This window comes from Gadus macrocephalus, chromosome 2, assembly GCF_031168955.1.
Source record: "Gadus macrocephalus chromosome 2, ASM3116895v1".
In the NCBI taxonomy this organism is placed as follows: Eukaryota; Metazoa; Chordata; class Actinopteri; order Gadiformes; family Gadidae; genus Gadus; species Gadus macrocephalus.
In genome coordinates this window covers 5,295,433-5,319,453 of record NC_082383.1, presented here as the reverse complement: position 1 = coordinate 5,319,453, position 24,021 = coordinate 5,295,433, and the positions used below count along the sequence as shown (strand labels likewise).

At 45.7% G+C, this 24,021-nt stretch overlaps 4 protein-coding genes across 6 annotated transcripts; 3 read left to right on the top strand and 1 right to left on the bottom strand.

Moving 5' to 3' along the window:
• Positions 1–429: 429 nt before the first annotated feature.
• On the top strand, positions 430–3,096 carry srsf2b (serine and arginine rich splicing factor 2b). Its single transcript, XM_060035971.1, has 3 exons — positions 430–1,080; positions 1,342–1,666; positions 2,462–3,096. Exons 1-2 carry the CDS (start codon positions 659–661, stop codon positions 1,646–1,648), a joined length of 729 nt encoding a protein of 242 aa, XP_059891954.1. The 5' UTR covers positions 430–658; the 3' UTR covers positions 1,649–1,666; positions 2,462–3,096.
• On the bottom strand, positions 517–5,835 carry mettl23 (methyltransferase 23, arginine). Of its 2 annotated transcripts, none has more exons than XM_060035988.1 (5): positions 5,280–5,835; positions 4,183–4,287; positions 3,688–3,925; positions 3,527–3,611; positions 517–3,452 (listed from the first exon to the last, which is right to left on the bottom strand). In XM_060035988.1, the coding sequence occupies exons 2-5, from the start codon at positions 4,264–4,266 to the stop codon at positions 3,296–3,298; spliced, it is 564 nt and encodes a 187-aa protein (XP_059891971.1). In that variant the 5' UTR covers positions 4,267–4,287; positions 5,280–5,835; the 3' UTR covers positions 517–3,295. The 2 variants fall into 2 exon arrangements, with proteins under 2 accessions (XP_059891971.1, XP_059891963.1); XM_060035980.1 differs by lacking the exon at positions 5,280–5,835 and adding an exon at positions 4,473–4,702.
• Positions 4,791–14,518, top strand: jmjd6 (jumonji domain containing 6, arginine demethylase and lysine hydroxylase). Its single transcript, XM_060035954.1, has 6 exons — positions 4,791–5,275; positions 5,834–6,222; positions 6,899–7,185; positions 9,073–9,208; positions 10,553–10,694; positions 12,925–14,518. The coding sequence occupies exons 1-6, from the start codon at positions 5,147–5,149 to the stop codon at positions 13,051–13,053; spliced, it is 1,212 nt and encodes a 403-aa protein (XP_059891937.1). The 5' UTR covers positions 4,791–5,146; the 3' UTR covers positions 13,054–14,518.
• Positions 14,519–16,644: 2,126 nt separating this feature from the next.
• si:ch73-366l1.5 (FILIA-N KH-like domain-containing protein) lies at positions 16,645–23,582 on the top strand. 2 transcript variants are annotated; one of them, XM_060035957.1, is made up of 3 exons: positions 16,645–17,141; positions 17,184–17,255; positions 23,025–23,582. In XM_060035957.1, exons 1-3 carry the CDS (start codon positions 16,824–16,826, stop codon positions 23,565–23,567), a joined length of 933 nt encoding a protein of 310 aa, XP_059891940.1. In that variant the 5' UTR covers positions 16,645–16,823; the 3' UTR covers positions 23,568–23,582. The 2 variants fall into 2 exon arrangements, with proteins under 2 accessions (XP_059891940.1, XP_059891939.1); XM_060035956.1 differs by having other exon boundaries at positions 16,646–17,255.
• The last annotated feature ends 439 nt before the right edge of the window (positions 23,583–24,021 follow it).

The window sequence follows — 24,021 nt, the reverse complement described above, 5'->3', positions numbered from 1 at the left end:
TGTTGTGGTCCCAGCATTATGACTGTACACGGTGTCATGTGAGTATAGTCAGCTGATTCAACACGGAACCAAATCTGCAAAATAAACCGCTATTGCAAACAGCGTTGTACTTCTGATAAATAGATCTACATATCACAGCAGAATGGGCTCTCTATATACTCTCATCGACTTACACCGATCCGTTGTTACTAAAAGTCAAACAACTAGATGAAAAAAACAAGAGCATGGAAACATCCGGTGTTGGTATATTTACTTCCGGATTATTTTATTTAAAAAGTGTAATAAATACATTTTACAAGATTGAAAACTTTTTTACGCTAGTGAGAAGCCCCCCCAGAACAATATTATTCAATATAGAATTTATAAATACAAATCGGTGAATTTGATTCGGGGAAAACAAACGGCGTTTTTTTCACCGGAACATAAAAGAGCCGTGCTGACGTCAGAGAACCACACTAGCAGTAGCTCGGCGAGGAACGACGGGCTTTGTGAGTATGAGCATTTTTTAGCAAGAAAACCGTAGTAATATCCATCCGAGACTACCGAATTCGATCGTTTTTTGTAAATCAAGGTTAGTTAACCGTCCGCAGGTGAAGATTAGTTATTTTTAGCTGACTGTGTGTCGAGTTTCTACCCTCGTGTTTCGCTGGACGACACGATGAGCTACGGTAGGCCTCCGCCCGACGTCGAGGGCATGACGTCGCTCAAGGTGGACAACCTAACGTACAGAACATCCCCAGAAACACTCCGACGCGTGTTTGAAAAGTACGGCCGTGTCGGGGATGTGTACATCCCTCGGGATCGGTACACTAAGGAAAGCCGTGGCTTCGCCTTTGTGCGATTCCACGACAAACGTGATGCCGAAGACGCAATGGACGCCATGGATGGCGCTCTGCTCGACGGGCGGGAGCTGCGAGTGCAAATGGCGCGTTACGGCCGCCCTCCGGATTCTCACCACGGCGGCGGTAGTGGTGGACGCGACGGTGGTGGTGGTGGCCGAGATGGTGGTGGTGGACGGCGTGGCGGGGCACCCCGGAGAAGCGGTGGTAGCAGCGGAGGTTATGGTCGCCGTAGCAGAAGGTAAGATTATGTAGTTAACACATTGCCGTCGCCATTTTAGAAAAATATAGTGCATCCATTTGTAACTGAAATAATTATCTAACATTACCTTATTTAAAATAAAAGTAGTGAATAAAAAGCAAATCCTGTGGAACTTGATTATCGTGTTTTTAACTGGTAGTTGACCATAAAAGTAGCAATGTTTCTGGGGCCACGGGAATCATGAGTAATGTGTATGATTCTGCATAATTTCTAACCACACAACCCGTTGCATTTATTTAGCGCTTCCCCCAGCCCCAGACGGAGGAGACGTAGCCGATCCCGCAGCAGGAGTCGGTCCCGTTCCCACAGCAGGTCCCGATACAGCCGGTCCAGGTCCCGCTCCTACTCTCGTTCCAAGTCCACCTCGCCCAAAAGGAAGACCAAGGCCACAAAGTCCCCGTCACGTTCCCGCTCCAGGTCCAAGTCCAAGAGCAAGTCCCGATCACGTACCCCTGCCTCCAACAAAGGGTCTCGGTCCAGATCTAAAAGCCCCCCCAAGTCTCCCGCAGTTCCACCAGCAGGGGAGAACGGAGGACAGACCCCTTAAAGCGACATGATATTTCAGGTAAGAATCCACATCATTGTTCAAATGTATTTATTGTGAGAAATATTTATATTTTTAATGTTGCTTCACTTCCTGTTTCAAAATACATCCGGTATTGCAACACACCACGATCCCAATTCTAAACTTTCTGTTTTGGATTCTATGATCCATGTTTAGGAATCATAAATGTACTGTGGTGTCCTTTTAGCAGCCCCTGATTAATAAAATCCACCACTTGACTACTAAGGCACATGGCAAACCGTATTTTCCCTATAGTTTGATTTGAAACATGGTCACTTGTTCAACGGCTGATGGTAAACAGATTGTGGCATTCTTCTCCACCAAAGCTACTGAGACCTGTATTGCAAAGGTGGCGTTGCGCGTTGAGCTGGGGCAGAATGTGCAGTTAACTGGGGGTTGCAGTGTGAGCGCCGCTGTGCTGTGGAGCAGGTTGGAGAGTTGGGGTGGTTGTGTTGAGGTATGTCTGTTCGGGTGGCTGTCCGCTCAGGAGACTGCCGGGCTGCAGGGACAGCCAAGGTTGGTTCCCTCTACTCCTCTGTGAATGTTCCTGTGTATCTCTTAACCTCGGCTTGTTATGCAAGTGTTTGCTATAGTAGGATGGTAAGCGCCTCGTCTGAGCCATGCGTTGCTGCCCCGGCAGTAAAGCATGGGTCGGCGATGGTGTAGAGACTACAGGTCGTCTAAGTGTGTTTGGTTGCTCTTCAACAAGCCCAAAGTTGTGGTGTGTTCAGAGTGGATTCAGCATAAACATAAATTTCTCCTAACCAATGCTTCATTTTGACTGTTTCTCTCCAGGCGAGGACAACCTACCTTCAAGGCCACGACAGGATTCCACCCAAGCAAAGATTTACTAGTGTAAAGGTTACTTTAGTGTCGTCCTCCCCTTTAAAACAAAATGGCATCTTTTTATATTTTTCCAAATGCATTGACTAACGGGCAGAGATGCGTGGGTCCTCTAAAACGACCTCATCACTAGACGGCTGTTTAGCAGGTCACACCGGCCTGTCTCATTTCTCTTTTTTTTTTCTATTTTCTTTGACATGTTTTTTTAAGTCAGTTTAAATCCACAATTTTGAAGTCCACCACAGATTTTAAGGTATATTGTATTTTTACAGGATCTGGCAGTAGTTGACTTTTTTTTCTTTGGTTTCTAATCTTCTTCCCTGTATTTTTTGTGCACTAGGCTGCAGTTGTGTAGCGGTTGAGTATTGCGGGTTAGCTGTTAAGTGGCGTTGTGTCCAGTATTCTCCTGTGACTACCAAGGGGTGACTGCTGCTTGTCCAGTCTATCCTGAAAGGTAACCTGGATTGAAGTTTGCTTTCATTTCTTTTAATCAAGCTAAAGCTACATGCCCATGATGCATCTCTCTCTGAATGTGGTGTACCTATTCCGCTGTGAATGAAAATAAAGATTTGGTGATTTGTCTAAAATGGCCTCAAGTATTTTTTTCTCTCAAGTTGCTTTATTGACAATCGTGCCAGTGCAATACATTGTGAAATGCAGGAGGCTAACAATAAAGCTCAATGTAATACAACAATCATGAACCAGTCAAATAAATCCCTGTGTATCTTTCTCAAACAAGTCTTCAAGGAAAGACTCCATCATAGCAATACTTAACCAGGATAGATGCTAGGCGCCCAGTTTAATTATTAGCATTTGAACCGTATGTCGGCCCGGAAGTGTAGAGCCAGCTAGTTGAGCCCGATTAGCATTAAAGCTAGGTAGCGGGACACTAACACATTGAAGCTTCCACTTGTGCAGCAGTGCTTCTATGGACCAGTCAGCGCTGAAAGAAATGTAGAACAATTGATTGAACGGGTGCGTTTAAAATGAACATGTTTCTGGTGAGCGTGTACGAACCTCCTCTCTTGATATGTGGTCCAAAACTCTGCCTTGGGGCTTTTCTTCAGAAGAAAAACGACGCTCACAATGACGTCCTCGAAATCTGCAGTTTACAGATCATTTTATCATCGTTTTACGAATGGTCTGATATCCGGAGCATTGGGTCAATCTTAACTGACCTTCTGGTTCATAGAAAACGTCGGATCCTAGGATGACGTCTAGCGCAGGAAGGAACACTAGAGCTGGGGAAATCTCCCCCCAAGTCAGCCCCATAACGGGCACCCCGTCCAGCCCGTTGGCAGCACAGCTTCTCCTGCAGTTTTCCAGGCAGAGGGGCAACCGGGCACTGTCGGACAGGATCACCCTGGCGCCACATTTGGCTGCCACCACCCCCGGGAGAGACACACCGGCCCCAAGCTGGGAATGAACAAATTGAAGCCACAATTTACGTGTCTTGATTGTTCGATATTGAGTAGCATTTGAACCACTCGTTTTTTATATAATAAGATGGAACTTTTAAACCCAGGGAGATATCGTGGCCTGTACGGCCAGCTGTATTTTTTTAAGGTAATGTTTGCCTTAGATTTTATACCGTGAAGTTCTTTGTGAGTCATTCGTTAATCGCAAGTGAACCATTACAAATAAGGAAATAAATAGCCCAGAAACAGTCCCACCTCCAGGAGGGTCTTGTCCGCAAGCTGACCACGGTGCGTCCATGCATACTGGGCAAGGATGACCGCCGACGGCCACACGTACATGCCATACTGGGGGTCAAGAACCTGGAAACAAAATGTTAAAGAACATGTATAGAATGATCATATGTACTGACATTCTTCCTATACTGTAAATGGTGAAAATACATGTAGAATGGAGAATAAAATGCAATATGACTTGAATATAATAAGTGACATCGCTATAAGTGAGCCGAGTTTATTTTTCTGAATAATGAGGGAATGGATCAAACCTCGGGTATGGTGACAGTCAGTGATTCCTGTGTACCCTCACTTTCTTCAAAAGTGAATGATTTCAGAACTATGTCGAAAACTGAGGTTATACTTTCGTCCATTTGGGTTTAGTAGAACTTCAATAGGTACTCAATGCTATACATCCCAAAATTCGACCACGCTTGTTCCGAGTCCGATTTCATTGAACAAAAGAACAAGAAGTGATTGACCAATGAGGAGCCGTGGCGGGAAGGCGTATACTACAGTTCAACGAATCACCGTCTCCACGCTCAACGGCTGTAACCAATCAGCGTCCACTGAGATCAGCGCGGGGCGGGCTCATTTCATTGTATAATTAGAAAGCAGACTAGCATCATGCTAGTTGTTCATCAAACACCTCCCACATTAAACAGGAGCGAAGCGGTACATATGAAAGAGTATTGATAACCCACCAGGTATTTTTTTAATAAAGAACGTCCGATTTTATCTAAGAATTGTTCAAACTAGCTTAACTTTCCCTGTTTGTAGCCGGCCTCACACATTCGCTAGCGAATGTGCTTCTCCGTCAGCCCCAGTGTAGCTAGCTAGCTAACCTGCTGCTAGATCACTTCATATAATATCCCCAGTATAGCTAGCTAGATAGCTAGCCTCTTGCTAGATCTCTTGTTATTGCAACCCCAGTCCCACTGGAGGAATGAACCACAAGAGCAAGAAGAGGATTAAAGAGGCGAAGCGCAATGCCAGGCCGGAGCTCAAGGACTCGTCAGACTGGACGAAGCATGGCTACAGCGACTCCTTCGACCTGTCACACCATACAGTCAAGGTACCTGTCAGTAGCTCCCGCTGGGCTAACGGAGGCTAATTTAGCCTCCATTGGCCTCCTGCTATCCTGCACGTTTCACGTTCCCAACCCAGAGCTGTGTGTACGTCTTGTTGCACGTAGGCAGCAGTTCTGCACTACATGGAGCCTTTTGCTGTTGCATAAGATTTGAGTTGGAGCTCATTTTCAAAGAACTGAAATTCTGGAACCTGTTTATTTCTTGACTACTTTAACCCGTATATGTTAATTATAATATTGCTGCATTTTCGTCCCGAGCGACGTGCATGCTATTGTCTACTGTGACTGATCAACAGTCAACCTGTTCATCTGAAACCTGTGTTTTATCAGAGACTGATATTTGCGGCTGCATTATACCTTTATCAATTTGTTACTCTGTTCAGCTGGTTTCTTTTTAACATTACTTAAATTGCATGGTGGTTTTGCCTTGAAAATATGTTCGCCCTTGTACACACAATTGGAGAAGAATGTCTTTCTAACACAAAGACACACACGCCCTCTATTGCCTCTGTACCGACTGATTAGCTGTCTTTGTGTTGCCAGGACAACGTGGAGCGCGTGGACACCCTGCGGCTGACCCCGGAGGAGTTCATCCAGCGCTTTGAGCGGCCGTACAAGCCGGTGGTGCTGCAAAGCAGCCAGGAGAGCTGGCCAGCGCGCCACAAGTGGACCGTGGAGCGCCTCAAACGCAAATACCGCAACCAGAAGTTCAAGTGTGGCGAGGACAATGACGGCTACTCTGTGAAGATGAAGATGAAGTACTACACAGAGTACCTGGAGACAACGCGGGACGACAGCCCGTTGTACATCTTCGACAGCAGCTACGGGGAGCACGCCAAGAGGGGCAAGCTCCTCGAGGACTACCAGGTTCCTCTGTTCTTCAGAGACGACCTCTTCCAGTTCGCCGGAGAGAAACGCAGACCGCCATACAGGTCCGCACTGCCCACTTCCTGTGGTTGTTCCTTCTGCTCTGCGCCTTGTGCCGTTTTATTTCATGCCCCTGATAAACACACCTTTTTGTTAGTTGCCACGCAGTCAAAAGTTTTCGTCTGGTTTTCAAAACTAGACACTAAAACTTAAACATGAAGACAAGTACACATATATGTCCTCTGTTGACTCCCTTCAAGCATCCCTCCCAAGCCAATCCCCCAAAACTCATGACTAGCTTGGTAGCTTCTGCCTATAGACCTTATAGGTTTGGCACAGGAAGAGTGCGCTCAGTTCGCGGGGTTAATATACTGAATGAAAATGATTGGAAAGGCCTATACAGTCCAGCAACAGCCGAACATACAATTTATTTTTCCTTTTTGTTTGAGGATTTTATTTATCGATTGCAGTTGGGATGTTAAGACAATTTCAACCAAAATGACAAAAAATGCTTTTTAAATAAATGGTACATTTTTTGTCATATTTGTTGAAATTGGCTTAACATCCCACAACAATCGATTGATAAAATCCTCAAACAAAAAGAAAAAAAAAATTGTCAGTCCTAGCTTAAACTGTAGATGTCGTAACACAACGAAGCTCTCGTTTGTATCATGAGCATTGTTTGGTGCTGATCAGCGTTTCTTCCCTCTTTCTCTCGCTCTCCCTCTCTGTGTCCTCCAGGTGGTTTGTGATGGGCCCGGCTCGCTCCGGGACGGGGATCCACATAGACCCGCTGGGCACGAGTGCCTGGAACGCCCTCGTGCAGGGTCACAAGCGCTGGTGTCTCTTCCCCACGCATACGCCCCGTGAGCTGATCAAGGTACGGCGGGAAGACGGGGGAAACCAGCAGGACGAGGCGGTCACCTGGTTCTCTGTGGTGTACCCCCGCACCCAGCAGCCCAGCTGGCCCGCTGAGTTCAGACCCCTGGAGGTCCTGCAGAAGGCCGGGGAGACCGTCTTTGTCCCAGGTGAGTGGGGGGGATGGCGCCTTTTCCACCTCTTCCGTCTCCACCTCTTCCACTTCCATGCTACAATTCCTCTACCTTCTCCTCTTCCTTTCTATTCTTCTTTTTCTCCTCTTTACTCTAACTACACCCCTCCTCCCCCTCTTGATCCTCTTTCTTCCTCTCTTCTTCTCTGCTCCTTCTCCCACTAGTCCTCCTTGACCTCCACCTTCTCACTCTCTTCCTCTCTGCTCCGTCTCCCACTAGTCCTCCTTGACCTCCACCTTCTTCCTCTTCCTCTCTGCTCCTTCTCCCCCTCTAGTCCTCCTTGACCTCCACCTTCTCCCTCTCTTCCTCTCTGCTGCTTCTCCCACTAGTCCTCCTTGACCTCCACCTTCTCACTCTCTTCCTCTCTGCTCCTTCTCCCTCTCCAGTCCTCCTTGACCTCCACCTTCTCACTCTCTTCCTCTCTGCTCCTTCTCCCTCTCCAGTCCTCCTTGACCTCCACCTTCTCACTCTCTTCCTCTGCTCCTTCTCCTCCTCCTTGACCTCCACCTTCTCACTCTCTTCCTCTGCTCCTTCTCCCCCTTCCAGTCCTCCTTTACCTCTTCGTCTCTACTCTTCCCATACCTCGACCTGCTCTTCTGCTGTTCAATGTAGTTGGTGTGTCCGTCCTGTATGATTCATGGTGACCTCATGACCAGGTGCTTTAATGGGGACCTAAATTCTCCTAATCCCAGTTGCCGCGGTAATGCAACTAAACCCTCTGCTCCGCTGGCTCGCTGCCAGGGTCAGACTTCTGCGACTTAACAAATCACAGCCAGGGATCGGAAGAACAGTTTGTTTTGTATGATCCTAGTTGAAAAAAGCCAGCGGTGGAACGAGATAACAAACCTTTAACTTTACCTGTGTAAGGACACTCTGCTGGGTAACCCAGGTACGGGTTACCTGCCCACACACACCAGCCAAATTGAGATGGCAAAACTATACGGCAAGGTCCGCGAGCAAGTGGAGAAAGAACTCAATACTATCAAACTTAAGTGTTTTTCAGAAATGGAAGTAACTTGAGAAAAGATTTAGCATTTTTTTTAATGCAGTTTTGCTGCCTAACCAGTATTTTTACCCCTTCAGAAGCATTTATATCGAAATAAGAAGATACAATTAACATACCGTCATATAATACCGTTACTGTCTCTGCCTCAAATCATACCGTGATATACTTTTTAGTCCATACCGTACAGCCCTAGAATGATGGCAAGGCACCCTCTCTAAAGTACAGTGTTTGCTGTGGTACCTGTGTAGTATAACCACATAGGGACCGTCTATGAACCTCTATTTATCATCTGAATATGTGGACCTTTTTAGTTAAAGGAGAAATCCGGTGTAAAATGGATCTGGGATATGTTTCGTATGATAACGAGTTGGAATCTTCGTTTGGTAGCAAAAAAGTGCATGTAGACGCATTCTTAAGTTGGCTATTTTTGACAGATTCTACCAGAACGCTATAAACGATGGGGGCATGTGTTATGGTAAAAACTAAATCTGTATTTTAAACCACTTCCAAGGTTAGAAGTAGCCCGACACTTCTTTGGTAGTATAATAAGGTTGTTAAAATATAAAACGAGGCAAGTGTACAGATTGTTTATTAAAAAATACATTTTATGCACACAATACCATCAGTAGTCGCCCGTCGACGCCATTTTGTCTTTAAGACTCTATAGGTAGATTGTCGAACACAGAGCTTGTGACATCCGTGAACAACAGGCAAGCTCAGTGTTCGTCAATCTACCTAATGTAGTTCATATCGATATTCTTTGTGCTTAATAATATTAGTAGCCCTGCTAGTTAATATCTCCAACATGGCAATTCAGAAGACTTAACTATCGTGTGTGTGTGTGTGTGTGTGTGCAGGGGGCTGGTGGCACGTGGTGCTGAACCTGGACACCACCATTGCCATCACCCAGAACTTCGCCAGCACCACCAACTTCCCCATCGTCTGGCACAAGACGGTGCGTGGCCGCCCCAAGCTGTCCAGAAAGTGGTATCGGTAAGAACCAACTCCCACTTTAGGCAAGGCAACTTTATTTATATTGCACTTTTCATACACGAGGCAGACTCAAAGTGCTTCACAGAGAAACATCGGCATACAATAAAATAAAAAAGATAAGTAAAATTGGTACTAAATAAAGGGAAAGTTAATGCAATGTATTTAAGATCAGATCATGTATCTCTCTGGTATCAGATCAACAGTCTGTCTGGTTTCAGATCATGCATCTCTCTAGCATCAGATCATGATACCAGAGACTACTGGTACTCTAGGATTGACCACCCTACGCCTAGGGCAGGGGTCAGCAACCTTTTCAACATGCAGTGCCAGTTTGACATTTTCTCGCTATTGAGAGTGCCTTAAGCGACAATATATTAAATATTAAGATGAATTAAGCGACCAAAAACATTTTCAGAAGACCTGGAATTGTAATATTTCCATATGGTCCACAATCATGCATCAACATTTTAGATGTTTTTTTTGTTGTTATTTGCTACATGGGCTTACAAATTATAATTACATGTGTCCCATCTTAAAACACCATTTTCAGAAACTCATTCAAAAACATATTTGCACTGTGACAAATGTAAAAAACAAGAATAGATGAGAATGTTGGAACCATCTACATCAATATCTTTAAGACCTGTACAGCTTTGCAAAACCATGTGAAGGCGACGCATACAGGCCACTTGCAATTTTTTTTTAAATATTTTCTTCTCAATTGATCCCATCATTTAATCATATTTGCACTGGGTGGAAATGCCCAAAACAGAACAAAGTGCAAAAAAGATCGGTAATAATAATTATGCCGCCGTATTGTGCAGTGACATTCTTTAAGTGGGCCAATGATTATGCTGCCACGTGCCAGTGGTGGCACGCGTGCCTAGGGTTGCCGACCCCTGGTCTAGGGGCTCTGTTGCCGTCCAGCAAGGACCAGACCATGGCTTTAAACACAGCCAGGAGCGTTCAGTGAGGATTCTGTATGTCCTCCACTGGGTGGTGTTCCTCCCCCAGCACGAGACATGTTACCATGACGCCCTGGGTCCCCTGGCACCGCCAACAGCTGCCCACCGGTGTAACGCACGGATCACGTTTCGTGGTCTCGTACTACAATGGCAAATATAGTTGAGTCTAGAAGCTTTGATGGGGAGGAAACAACTAACCGAAAGTATAGACCCCCGTCTGCTATGCCTGATGACGTGTGTGTGTGTGTGTGTGTGTGTGTGTGTGTGTGTGTGTGTGTGTGTGTGTGTGTGTGTGTGTGTGTGTGTGTGTGTGTGTGTGTGTGTGTGTGTGTGTGTGTGTGTGTGTGTGTGTGTGTGTGTGTGTGTGTGTGTCTCTCAGCGTGCTGAAGCAGGAGCGTCCGGACCTCGCGGCCCTGGCGGATAAGGTGGACCTCCAGGAGTCCACGGGCATCGCCTCCGACAGCTCCAGTGACTCCTCCTCCTCCTCCTCTTCCTCCAGCTCCTCTGACTCAGACTCTGACGTACGGACCGCACGCACACGCTCGCTTGCGCACACAAATACGGACATGTACGCACGCACACACAATCAATCAATGTGTTCCATTGATGCCAAATCTGTACGCTTCAGGTCTAATGGGAACTGTACGGTAATCAAATGTTTTCATATTGCACGTGTTCTAACACATTTCTGTGTGATGGAAGATTGTTGCTCTATAGTACTATATAGAGCCCGACCGATATAGAATTTTTAAGGCCGATACCGATACGAATATTTTGTGATTTAAAAAAACCGATATGCCGATATATCGGCCGATATTTATATTAAAAAAAAATCCATAAACGCGCAACAAAACAAACCAATTTCCCCAACATTGGTTATTTGAAGTTATCCTTTAAATCCTTTTCACTCTCAGCTAACACGTAACAGCAAAACTGGACATGGTAGTCATGAATTAAGTCATGCTTATCGACTTTAGAGAATTGATGGCGATGTTCTTTCAATTGTTTTTCAAGCAATGTATGTCTCGTGACAGTTGCCAACTTACCATGAACACACTTGCACACATGAACAACACCGATGATGACCGTCGATCTCCGTCATTCACTCTGCCTAACTCTGGCTGAATCACCGGGTTTGGGCGTTAGAGCGCCCTCTGGTGGACATACTTTTTTTTTTTTTTTTTTTTTATATTCATTTATCGGCCATTATAAATGCCGATACCGAATAGTTTGAAAAATGCCTAATATCGGCCTGCCGATATATCGGTCGGGCTCTATATATCTATAGGTGTGAATATCTATAATGGTAAATCTAAAACAGTATTTATCATATAAATATATCATTAAATCTGTAGTAGTAAAACTGTTATTGTAATTATAATTTGATAAAAGTAAGTATATATAGTGGCATATCTAAAGTACAAGATATCTATAGTGCTAAATTCCATAGCAGTTATTATGTTGTAGCACATCTTTAGTAGTAAATATCTATAGCTGTAAATATATATAGAAGTAAATCTATAGTAGAACTGTAGTAAATCTGTATTTCGGTGCTGCGCATGTACAGCTGCCATCTTGAGTTTCCTCTCCTGAGGCATTTTTAGCTCGTCTCAGATGGCAGTCGGCCATAGGGCGATGCGCCTGGCGTTTATTACCACCCACGTGAAGACCCCTCCATAAAGGAGAACAGTATGTACAAAGGCACTGTGTCCACGGGCAGAGTGTCCAAGGGGAGAGTGTCCACGGGCAGTGTGTCCCTCCCTAGGGCCGAGTGTCCCTCCCTAGGGCAGAGTGTCCCTCCCTAGGGCAGTGTCCCTAGGCAGTGTGTACCCAGCCGTTTGTACACAGGCTTAATCTACCCAGGCGTGTTTATGTACCAAGTGTGTGTCTTGTGGCGTGTACCCTAGCATGTTCCCCGCCCAACATCTGAACATATGACCGTTGCAACACACATCTCTAAATCATCTGCCCGTGAACACACCTTTCAACAGAGTTTTGAGCACGGACCCCCAGAACCGGGATCATATATCTCCCTCACACCGAGCCAAAATAGTCTCTCGACCACAGTATACTAACCCTTGCAAAATCGCACGCCCGCAGCCAAAGATGTTCAGGAAATTTTATGTCCCTGCAATGTGTTCGAGGAATTCCATAAACTTACTAAGAAACTTCCAGCTCACATCTTTATTTCGATCATGGTAGAAATGAAGCTGCTTCACAGCTGTTCTAAAGTCCTACTTGTCTTGTTCACTTGCTGGAAACAGGAGTACCCTGTCAATGTTGTACAAATACAAAGTGCACTTCTCTATTTGTTCACGGTGGGAATGGTAGTCTCAGCTCAGTTCCATCTTTTCACTTACAGCCCTCAGAGGGAAGTCATTGAAGAGTTGTGCTAAAGTTGTTTTTTTAATCAATCCAAATTTTTTATAAATAATGGTCATAATCCATTATGTTATGCACCTTATGTGAGGAGAGCATATTATAATATACATTTTTGGGTTTAGAGTACATAGTATTATATAATTGAATACTACTGTATAGTGTAGTATATAGAAGTGTGCCATCTCTCTCCTGAAGGTAAACTATGATGTTCAGCCTACACAGTTTCGTTCTGTGTACCGTAAAGACACCAGAGCAGTACTTAAAGGTCAGGACTGAGGTACACGGATCAGTAGAGACACTGGATCTGTACCTAAAGGTCCGGGCCGGAGTACAGGGTCGGTAACGGGTGTGTGCTTGTCCTTTACACAGGGCTCGGGCTCGGAGGCCGACGCCGGGATGTCCCACCGCAGGAAGAAGCGGCGGACGTGCGGCGTATCCAACGGCGACAGCAGCAATAAGGACGACTGCATCAGCAAGGAACGAAGCTCGTCTCGGTGACCCCAAGCCACGTCCACTTCTACATAAGGCCCCCCCCTTCCCCACCCATGCCACTCACCTCGACCTGTGCATGCACGATGCAGTCACCTAGCACTAATGATCGCCGGGCTTTGTCTGGGGGGATGGAGGGAAGCGTCTTGGAGATGAGGCGGGAGGCGGTCCTTTGGGGGCATACTGGGTCCTCTGGGGTCCACTGGGTCCTTTGGGCATCATGGCTATCTTTCTAAGTACAGGATGCGGGGAAATAAGACTTTCCAAAATGTCTTCAAAGCAGTGAGATGATAGTGAAGCTTAGAGATGTCATACCGTGGTGGGGGGGGGGGGCAGTGTACTAGAGCTCAGATCTAAACACCCGTTGTGGTATTTGAGTGAGGTTGATGAGGAGGGAAGAGGCTCAGTTATAAGGACAGTGGGGCAGTAGACCACACTACTGAAACACAGTATGCTCCTTGAGCTGAGGCCATGCATCCACTAGAGGGGTTGTATTGGTTAGGGTTGTCCAGTTAGGACGGCCCCTGTTGCTTTAGTTTCCGCCACTGGGCCACACTGCTGCCCTAAAGGACGTTTGCGTTAAATGCCACTTTAATATCTTCTATTATTTTAGCCGTCTATGCTTGGCTTGTCCGCTGAACTAATTGGGTTGTGGATAAAAAAAACCTGCTTTGTTTGCCGTCAACCTGGTCGGTCAGCCTTAAGGAAATTAGACGGATCAGCTTTGTTCAAAAACCCTGGGAAACAAACATACGATCATTCGCATTTCCCTTTTAATCTCACCAGTACTTGAAATTTATTTTGGGAGGGAAGGGCTGTGGTTTCAAGGGTTAACGGTTCTCAGGTGTCGAAATAAGTGATCCACTAGAATACCAAATCCTCTGTAATAAAACAATTGATTTGGTGGTTAGTATTTTGGTGGTTGTTGGATGCGATTTTGCTCTTGATTATCATGTTCTTTTAAGTAGCATTCTCCTGGGGAATGGTGTGCCATATGCTGCTACGACGAGGTAATTCTGAACGGCTAGTCTCTTGATCTTAAATCCTAAATCACAAAATGTTTAATGTTGGAGTGGTTTGGTGCTCTGCGCAGACACAAGGGGGCGCCAAACTCACAAGATTTGCATCGGCATGTGACGTTTAAACTGTCGGGCCTTGGGTTTCATTGATTTAATCGGTTCGAGGAGTCCGACATTTGTTAAGGGACGCGTGACCCCACAAATCCATATGTTTCTGGTAAACGACTCATTGTTCTATGGTTCTGTAACGAATAAGGAAGAAAGGTGTATTGATGTCTGTGTTCCTTCCATCTTCTCTTCTGTTCTTCACTGATTCCAAACACCTGGTTTTCTAAAGATGGAGTCTCTTTCTGCTTGTCTCCCTTGCCCATGTGATCTCATTCTTAAACGTTGGAAATTAACACATGTGAAAAGCTGTATTTGTGTCTTTAATCAGACTAAAGTGCCTATATGAAGTCCTGTTTGCGTCTTTGTTTCTTTGACCAAAAATAAGGTCTCTCTCCGTGGCTGTTCCCTTCATCTAAAATCATAGATACTGTACTTGTCAGTACTAAGAGCATAGCATAAGCATTTGGGTATTTATGACCAAGTCAACAGAGCTAATTCTAGTTGGCCCAGGTCTTAAAGATTAAAGGGGTAGTTCGGAATTTTGGACATAGGGCCTGATTCCCAAGTGAGCATTGGAATTCTATATCACTGGAGACAGTTTTCAACACATTTCATTCAGTCCTTCTAGTTGCAGAGTTCGCTCGTGCTACTAGGCTAGCGCACGGCAACGGGCAATGCTAGCCTGCTATTAAAAACGGTCTTACCCACTCCACAGTACACCCGAGGTAAATCAATTATAACGCCAGACTATAGATTTAAATGTCTGTGTTGATAGAATAATGTTAGAAATAAAACTAACCTTGCATCGCATGAATCATCGAGGGACTACTTTCTCAGCAGAAGCGGAATTTTACTATGCGCTGGTTAGGTTTGTAACCGAATCACGACAGAAGAACGTAAACAGAAGCGTGGGACAGAAGCGCAATTGAACGACTAGGCAACATGATGGTTCAGTGTGCTTTTAGAAATTGTAGAAATAAACGGTACAGATGGGCACCACAAAGTTTCCACCAATTTCCAGTGCGAGATCCAGAAAGGACTCAATTGTGGCTTGTTGCTGCTGGCTTGGACATCAAAACACCGGCTCGTACATGTACGGTTCGTTGGATACAACAAATTCCTCACAATCGTCTTCAAAAGCAGATGCATCGCTAACTCCTCCAAACGTGGGCATATCTTGTTAATTTAATACGAATTCCTTCGTTCACTGTACTCTGCGTTTGTAGCAATGACAGCGGCAGGTAACCTAGGTATCAGTCCGCCGCTGCCGTAGCCTACGTACAGGAATATAAACACTGCTGCTGAGACCCCGCAATTCCCTCAAAATGCAATGCAATGCAAGGTTGGTTTTATTTCTAACATTATTCTATAAACAGACATTTAGATTTATAGTCTGTCGTTATAATTGATTTACCTCGGGTGTACTGTGGAGTGGGTAAGACTGTTTTTAATAGCAGGCTAGCATTGCCCGTTGACGTGCGCTAGCCTAGCACGAGCGAACTCTGCAACTAGAAGGACTGTATGAAATGTGTTGAAAACTGTCTCCAGTGATATATAATACCAATGCTCACTTGGGAATCAGGCCCTATGTCCAAAATTCCGAACTACCCCTTTAACACAGTTCATAGAGGTTAGCCCTGGTTTAGAGAGTTGGCCCTGGTTCTGAATTGTAGCCCTGCTTTTAAACGTCAAACCAGTTCCCAATACCCCGTTCTAGAGGTCTTTCCTGAGTTCTGAAGTTCCATTGGGGGTCTCTGTCTAAAACCATGCCAGAGGGATTTAGAAGGAAGGAAAGAAGATGGATGATCCAGTACTGATGTGTTCGGGGAACTGTGTTATTCCACATGGACCACAGGGGAAACAAGTTTTTTATTGATGAGTCTGTCAAATATTTTCATCGAATAAAGAAATAATCATGGAAACATTTTGAGTCTAACTTTCAGCCTGTGGACTGCAGGGACTACAGCTATATGGAAGATGAAGATTAAAGGGTTTTTTCTGGAGGGGACACAAATATTAATTGAATCACTTGCAGGCGTCAATGTGAATATTTCCATATTTTACAGAGGCACACATCCACAAATGCAGCCCATTGTAAAGTAGACATAGGGGGTGTAACGACACATTGCAACGGATCAGACCACCTAGCAGGATACACATATATATTTTCAATTACATGATTTATTTAGAAATAGGCCTTATTTATATTGGGGGGACTACTTTATGATTTTTCAGTAGTTTTTTTGGGAGGGGGGGTCGAGGTTCCAAGGGCTATGTATGCTTTAAACGGCCTGCTCGAATACGCTCCAATTAAGCTATCTTTACAGGATCGATTTTTATCTCTTTATTGAAGAACAGACGTTCTGACTGTCGGCCCAATTATACCGTGTTACATCTTTAAGCGCCCCGCCCGCCCGTGTCCGTGACTGGTCTTGCGGCCCGTGTCCGTGACGCGCCCGGCGGAGACGCGCAGCTCCAGTCTGCGCACCAGCGGTCGGGGAAAGCAGCAGTCTGACCGGATCTACTGTCTTGACAACACGCTCTCCGCAGACGGCGCGGTGGCCACAGGGTCTAATTAAATGACTGCAAACACACTCAATAAGAAGCCATAGAATTTTACTTTTATATTTTTTTTATAAAAAAATACCAAAGATGGAGTTGGACCCTGCGGTCATCATTCCGGCCATTCTGTTCACCATAGTTGCCATTTATTTAGCGTCTTCCTACTTGAACAAGAAGGTCGAGGCACCTGCGAACAAAAAGAAACGCCGCGTGGTTGAAGAGAAGGATGAAGTTTGCTCGTCTAGTTATGTGTCGGTTCAGAACGTGGAGCCCAGAGTGGAGAAGCCCGCTGTGATCGAAGAAGTGAAACCTGTCGTGGTGGCCAAGGCCGAGCCTGTGCCCGTTGTGGCCCCTGTTGTAGCGGAGGTGGCCCCTGTGGTAGCGGAGGTGGCCCCTGTGGTAGCGGAGGTGGCCCCTGTGGTAGCGGAGGTGGCCCCTGTGGTAGAAGAGGTGGCCCCTGTGGTAGAGGAGGTACGACCCGTGGAAACAGTGGTCTCTGGCCATCAAATCACAGAAGTTGAGGTAGGAATTACATTTAAAATGATTCTACTTAATTCCTTGTTACATTAATTTAGGCTACTAACTCAAAAGCATGTAGGCCTACCTTTCCTCACATGCCGCGGGTCTTTGCATTTTCCAAAAGTTTACAGTAGCTTGTTTGTTTTTAGCGTTTTCGTGCCTCCACACTTTTTACCCACAACCGCGCGTAATACTGTATGCTCCAAATATATACCATGTAGCTACTGCACACATCACATTTAGCCTAATCATAATAATCGCACACCAAAATAGAGCGAAAATATAGTCGTCCATGCTTGCCTTACACCTAACGGTCTTCATTAGAAAGGAGGCTTTGTGCTTTGTGTGGTGCAGAACCGTACCATTCACAATGTGTCGCTTTATAACCACAAGCCTTGAGACTTCGGCGACTAAGGCGCCCTAATGCATTTAAAGTAGACTAGACTTAAGTTAAGTGGACTTATTACATTTAAAGTGCACATATTTCAGCTAAACTTGTGTCACTCAGCAGGTTCTGAAGTGTGACCGATTGAAAGGGCAGCAGCACCTGGAGCCGCGAATAGACCATAGGCGCACGGTTGGTGACATGACTTTGTCGCATACCAAAAATACAGTAATGAATCCACTATATTTGGTGTCAAAGCGGCATTCTATATTTACCGTGGGGCGCGTCACGAGGCAGAAACCCACCCTGGAACTCAAGAAGAGTGAGGGGCTATAATGGGCGTGACCCAGCACATGTAGGATCAGATGCATGCCTATTCTATGCTGTGCTTGGTAAGGCTAAGCTAGGCTACTCTATGCTGTGCTACACTGCACTAGGACATGCTATGATGTGCTATAGCAGCAGATCTGTTTTTAGCTTTTATGTATGACAGTGGAGGAGACGATGACAGGTGCCCCTGGGTTAAGTCCCCTGATGGTTGATGCCACACACGTTTCCAACAGGTCGATATTTAACAAAGAGCATCTGGTTGGGTAGACCAGCACTGCAGATATCAAACTGGCCCGAGGTTATTTGTGTAAGAGTTTACCACGGAGGCTGTCCTTGGCCTATTGTTCATAGTGTTTGTGTTTCAGTAAAACAAAATGTCTGTTGTTCTGTTGACTGGTATGTCGGGACAGTAGGCTGGCAGTGTGGGTTTTCTACCAGGACGACCAAACTCATTCAACCGAAAACCATACTGGTACCATAGACCCATACTGGTACTGTAGAATGAAATATAAAGTTATTCTTACATGGATATACTGATCTGATTCCACTACCAACAGTTCCGGGCCTTATTGACCTGGCGGCCATTGCATTAATTTCCCCCAACCAAGCTAGCTTTAAGCACCAAGATGGCAGCTAGATGATTAAAGCCCATACTCATGAGAATGTAATCTGGTGGTTGGCAGCTCTGTTACCATGGAGACAAACACATCTATGCCTTAAGCGCTCAGCCCTCCGTCTTTAAGACGCTGAACGGCGCCAGCGGTGGATGACGAATGCGTCTCCTAATTCTATGTGCTCCAGACAGGCCAGCCTGCTCATCGTTAATTCTGTTGGTGTGGTATTTGTCTCCCATATGTGGCTGAGGTAAGGTCGCCCCCGTAAACCTCCGTAATATTCAGCCCCTCCCCTGAGAGAGAGAGAGAGAGAGAGAGAGAGAGAGAGAGAGAGAGAGAGAGAGAGAGAGAGAGAGAGAGAGAGAGAGAGAGAGAGAGAGAGAGAGAGAGAGAGAGAGAGAGAGAGAGAGAGAGAGAGAGAGAGAGAGAGAGAGAGAGAGAGAGAGAGAGATGGGGGGGTCATCAGATTCGGAACACTGCGTTGTCGGATTGGACGAGAGTTGTAGCAGACACTTCCTGTTTGTCTTGTGTAGCCACGCACAGGGTTGCTTAATGACTCAGAATTAATCTGGTGTTTGGTGTGTGTGTGTGGGAGGGAGGGAGGGGGGGGGTAGTTAGTCACTGACAGATGGATAGACAGAGAGACAGATGGATAGACAGACACAGACTAACAGATGGATTGATGGATGGATGGATGGTGTCGTGGCAATTTCTTTACGAGATATCGCATCTAGGAAAGATGAGTCTTCTAAATGCAAAAAAGCACACCATAGTTGTTGACAATAGCATACACTAGTCTCCTCGTCTCTAGCGGAGTGAGCCCAGAATACAGCTGCTCCCTTGAGACCAGTTTACCACAAAGGTTAACGTTAGATAACAGTAGAAACAGGTAAGGTGGCTCGACAACACAAGGAATAGAAACAATTAAAAGTAAACAACATATTCCCATCACAATAGATCGATAAACGGATAGATATGGATTGAGAGATGTCTGAATAGGCAGACAAACTAGAGGGTAACATGCTTATATATATATATATATATATATATATATATATATATATATAAAAAAAATGTTATATATATATATTAAGCACACTTGTGCTCATATATTAAGCACAAACGTTCTTTGCAAATGGTGTATTCTATTTAATCAGTAATAATTCAATACAATATATTTACTGTTATAAAGAGTTTATAATTAGTTTAATTTTTTGTTCAAGTATTTTCTATGGTCTTGTGTTGTTGTTTTTTCTATGGTCATTGACCATATCAGGACTGATCAGCTTAAGAGTTAACTCTGCATTTACCATGCAGGAGGAAAGACCTATTCAATTATCTTTCTCCTTGTCATCCTCTCTCCCTCTGCTCTCTCTGGCTGACTCTCTCCCTCTCTGTCACCCTTTATGTCTCTCTCCCTTGCTCTCTTTCTCTCTCTCTCTCTCTCTCTCTCTCTCTCTCTCTCTCTCTCTCTCTCTCTCTCTTTTTCTCTCTCTCTCTCTCTCTCTCTTTTTCTCTCCCGCTCTCTCTCTCTCTGGCCCTCTATCTCTCTCTTGCTCTCTCTAGCTCTCTTGCTCTCGCTCTCCCATACTATCGCTCTTGCTCTCACTCTCTCACTCCCTTCCTATATCCCCTCTCCACCCTCTCTCTCTAGCAGTTAATCTGTTAGGAGCCAGACCGTAGCTCCCCATCTGCTCACAATGACCTCAACAGGAAGTGACCTCAACAGGAAGTGACCTCAGCAGAACCACCTGACACCTAGCTCACCAGGGTGCTAGCCTGAGTCAGCAGAAAACCCCTGACTAACATATAGGGTGTTTGGGAGATGAAGGACTCTTTAGAACATTACTTGTTGTTAAATAATGCTCCTACCTCACCTAGTGGACATTTTGGTTCCAATATAACCTCACTTGAGAATGTTACTGGTTGAATGGAACAACAGTTAAGAATTTAACTGGTTTAATATAACCTAACTAAAGAACCTTACTGGTTGAATAGAACCACACTTTACAAATGTAGGGTTGAATATAACCTCCGTCTACCACATTACTGGTTGAATGGAACTCACCTTAAAACCTTAATGGTTAAACATAATTCCCTAAACATCGTCGGTGGGGAGTGAATCGCTATAGTGGGCCACAAGGATAGAAGGCTGCTGGCCTTAACTGTGTGGTGCACCCTCACATCTCAGAGTCTTACACTCCTGACACACAGCTGTATGAAGACCCATGTTGATTGACAGGCCTGCTGCATCTCCCACACACGTTCAAAACTTCCGTTCAACTGCTAGCCGACCCTCCGTCCCTCTGTGCTGGATGGTGGTGGTCTGAGGGGAGCCTGAGGGGTGACATCACAGAATAGCAGGGAGAAGTGTGTGACCATATTAGGAGTGAAGGCAGCTGAGGCGCCGGTCTGTGTTTACAACTGATAGATATCCTCAGAACACACACACACACACACACACACACATGCATACGCATATACACACACACACGCATACGCATATACACACGCATACACAAACACACACACACACACACACACACACACACACACACACACACACACACACACACACACACACACACACACACACACACACACACACACACACACACACACACTCACAGAAACACACACACATACTAAAACATCATACTGTCTTTACAGGTGACACACTCATTAATGCCCATACTGACACATCTACACTATACTGTTATTACAGGACACACACACACATACACGAATACACACACATACAAACAAGCAACGCATCCATCTTAAATTGTATTATATTATGGAGATGATCAAGGGATAAACAGGCCAAGAGTGGGCGGGATTTGTGTATTGGGACAAAATACAAATGAATATGGACAAACAAATATTAATAATGATACATAATAAAGATAAATAAAGATGTCATAATAAAGATAAATTGGGAGCAAGCTCTGACCGGTGGTTGAGGTGCCAGCTGTTCTAACAGGGTCATTAGTGCTCCAATACGTTCGCTGGTATGCACTGGATAGCATCTGAGGGCGGCGACTGTCAGGGGATTTGTTGTGTTACATGGAGGAGAAGGAGGAGGAGGAGGAGGAGGAGGGGGAGGAGGAGGAGGGGGAGGAGGAGGAGGAGGAGGAGGAGGAGGAGCAAGGGGACGAGTGAGATGAGGTGAAGCGAGGGAAATGAGGAGGAGGAGGAGGAGGGGTTATATCTTCATTGTTGAATGCACTTAGTGTAAGTTACCCTGGACCTAAGTGTCAGCTAAAGATATGTAGGGTAATGTTAAAAAAGGAGGAGGAGATTGGATGGATGTGGACATGATGAGGCTAGTTGTCTGCCAGATTCGCTGAATCATGCCGTCTAATGCTGGCAGTGTCCAGCCCAGAGACAGCGGCTTCAGGGAGACAGTTTACCTGCTGGTTTAGAAACTCACTTCGCAGGGCTTTTATTTTGAAACCCATGTGATGGCTAACCGACATTTAATATTTAAGATGTTTGTTCTTCACAGTGGAGAGTTTGATTCAATCTGACAACCAGAGAGCAACAGATTAACTCTCTCGCTCTTCCTTTCTTCTTCTTTCTTAATCTCTCTCTCTCTCTCTCTCTCTCTCTCTCTCTCTCTCTCTCTCTCTCTCTCTCTCTCTCTCTCTCTCTCTCAACGACACACACCGTGTGTGCATGTATGTGCGTTTCCTGGTCTAAAGCTGTCATAGGCAGGTAGGTGTAGTTGGCATGGTGATTGTTGTTGTTTGTGTCAGCGGCAGGTGGAGACGGCCTCTTCACATAGACACCAGAGAGGCCTGCTAGTGACACACACACCCACACATTCACACTCTCACATTCACATGCAAACACACACACACATGCACACACACACGCATGCCCACACAGGTCACAAAACCTGCTGGCCAGTTAAGTGTTAGCCCTTCCTAGTGGAAATGCTGTGACGTTATTGGTCAACCAATTGACGAATAAGATAATAAGTTATCCAAAGTGCTCCATCGTCAAGGGGAGCTTGTCATGCATTTAGACTTAATAATGGTCCTGGTTTCCTTTGGTAGTCGTTTTATAGTCCGAGTAGCGTTGAGCATTCCCGTTACAGCGGGCTTTGGTCACAGGCACGTTAGCAGTCCGTGTGGAGAGCAATGATCTCTGAACCAATCGGTTATCGTCTGATTTGTACCCCAGTCCGAAGTTGCGATTGGGACTGTAAACAGGAAGTCTTAGCTCGGATAAATGAAAAAATAATTGATCCGTTCTCCGTTACCTGGCTACACCGAAACCGATACAGAAATGCCGCCGGTGGTCCCCGGAGGTAAATCGTTGTTAGAAGATAGCCGATGGTTTCCGAGATTGGGTCAGACTTAACAAGACGGGTTGAGTTATCTGCGTTTTGGTTTAACGATGTTAGGATGTGTGATGATGTCGTTCATGTGTTTGCAGGTTGCACCACAGCCTAAACCCGAACCAGAACCAGAGATCGTCTCCCTCCCGGAACCAGTGGTGGTGGAGTCCATCCCTGAGCCAGAACCAGTCGCACCGGCTGTAGAAGCAGTGACAGAACTGTTGGTAGAATCGCTCCCAGTGCCAGAACTTCAGTCACTCCCAGAACCACAGGAGGAGGAGCCGGTCGTCGTAGCGGAACCTGTAGTCGTGGAAGAACCGGTTGTTGTGAAGGAACCCGAGCCCGCCACAGAACCTGAAGCCCCCAAACCTCAGGAGGAAGAGCCGGTTATTGTAGCAGAACCTGTAGTCGTAGAAGAACCGGTTGTTGTGAAGGAACCCGAGACCGCCACAGAACCTGAAGCCAAGCCGGAACCAGAAGCAGAACCAGAGTCTGTGTCAGAGTCGACCATTCCAACAGAACCCTCTCAGCCAACTGCTGACGAGACTCCCATCCCAGAACCAACCGTTGATGTCCTGCCTGAGGAGACCTCTCCAGAAGAAGTCCCTCAGACCAGTGAGTTCTCCCCAGGACCATCCTGACTAGGCCTCCCCGGCCTCCTTGGTTTTTACCATTTCCTCCAGAGCGACTTACATTTAAACACATACATGTCATTAAAGAGCAGCTAAGGGTTAGGCAGTAGAGTGACATGTCACTTAGGAGCCGGTTGGGGTTGGACAGTACAGAGACAGGTAATTAAGGAGATGGTATTGGTTAGGGGACATAGCAGCTCATGGCTAGAAAGGGTCCTCTTGTCTGAGAGGTTCTCTCCTGGCTTCTCCTAGTGTCTGAGAGGTTCTCTCCTAGCTTCTCCTAGTGTCTGAGAGGTTCTCTCCTTGCTTCTCGTTTCCTAGAGGTTCTCTCCTACTTCTCCTAGTGTCTGAGAGGTTCTCTCCTAGCTTCTCGTGTCCTAGAGGTTCTCTCCTAGCTTCTCCTAGTGTCCTAGAGGTTCTCTCCTAGCCTCTCCTAGTGTGAGAGGTTCTCTCCTAGCCTCTC

Bases quoted from the DNA above. Each gene is read 5' to 3' on its own strand.
- srsf2b (XM_060035971.1), top strand. From the start codon at position 659: ATGAGCTACGGTAGGCCTCCGCCCGACGTCGAGGGCATGACGTCGCTC. The intron at 1,081-1,341 runs GTAAGATTATGT...GCATTTATTTAG, and splicing joins TATGGTCGCCGTAGCAGAAG to CGCTTCCCCCAGCCCCAGAC.
- mettl23 (XM_060035980.1), bottom strand. From the start codon at position 4,574: ATGGACGAAAGTATAACCTCAGTTTTCGACATAGTTCTGAAATCATTC. The intron at 4,288-4,472 runs GTTTGATCCATT...TTTTGTTTCCAG, and splicing joins TGACTGTCACCATACCCGAG to GTTCTTGACCCCCAGTATGG. The intron at 3,926-4,182 runs GTGGGACTGTTT...GTTCATTCCCAG, and splicing joins CGGACAAGACCCTCCTGGAG to CTTGGGGCCGGTGTGTCTCT.
- jmjd6 (XM_060035954.1), top strand. From the start codon at position 5,147: ATGAACCACAAGAGCAAGAAGAGGATTAAAGAGGCGAAGCGCAATGCC. The intron at 7,186-9,072 runs GTGAGTGGGGGG...GTGTGTGTGCAG, and splicing joins GGAGACCGTCTTTGTCCCAG to GGGGCTGGTGGCACGTGGTG. The intron at 9,209-10,552 runs GTAAGAACCAAC...TGTGTCTCTCAG, and splicing joins CTGTCCAGAAAGTGGTATCG to CGTGCTGAAGCAGGAGCGTC.
- si:ch73-366l1.5 (XM_060035956.1), top strand. From the start codon at position 16,824: ATGGAGTTGGACCCTGCGGTCATCATTCCGGCCATTCTGTTCACCATA. The intron at 17,256-23,024 runs GTAGGAATTACA...ATGTGTTTGCAG, and splicing joins ATCAAATCACAGAAGTTGAG to GTTGCACCACAGCCTAAACC.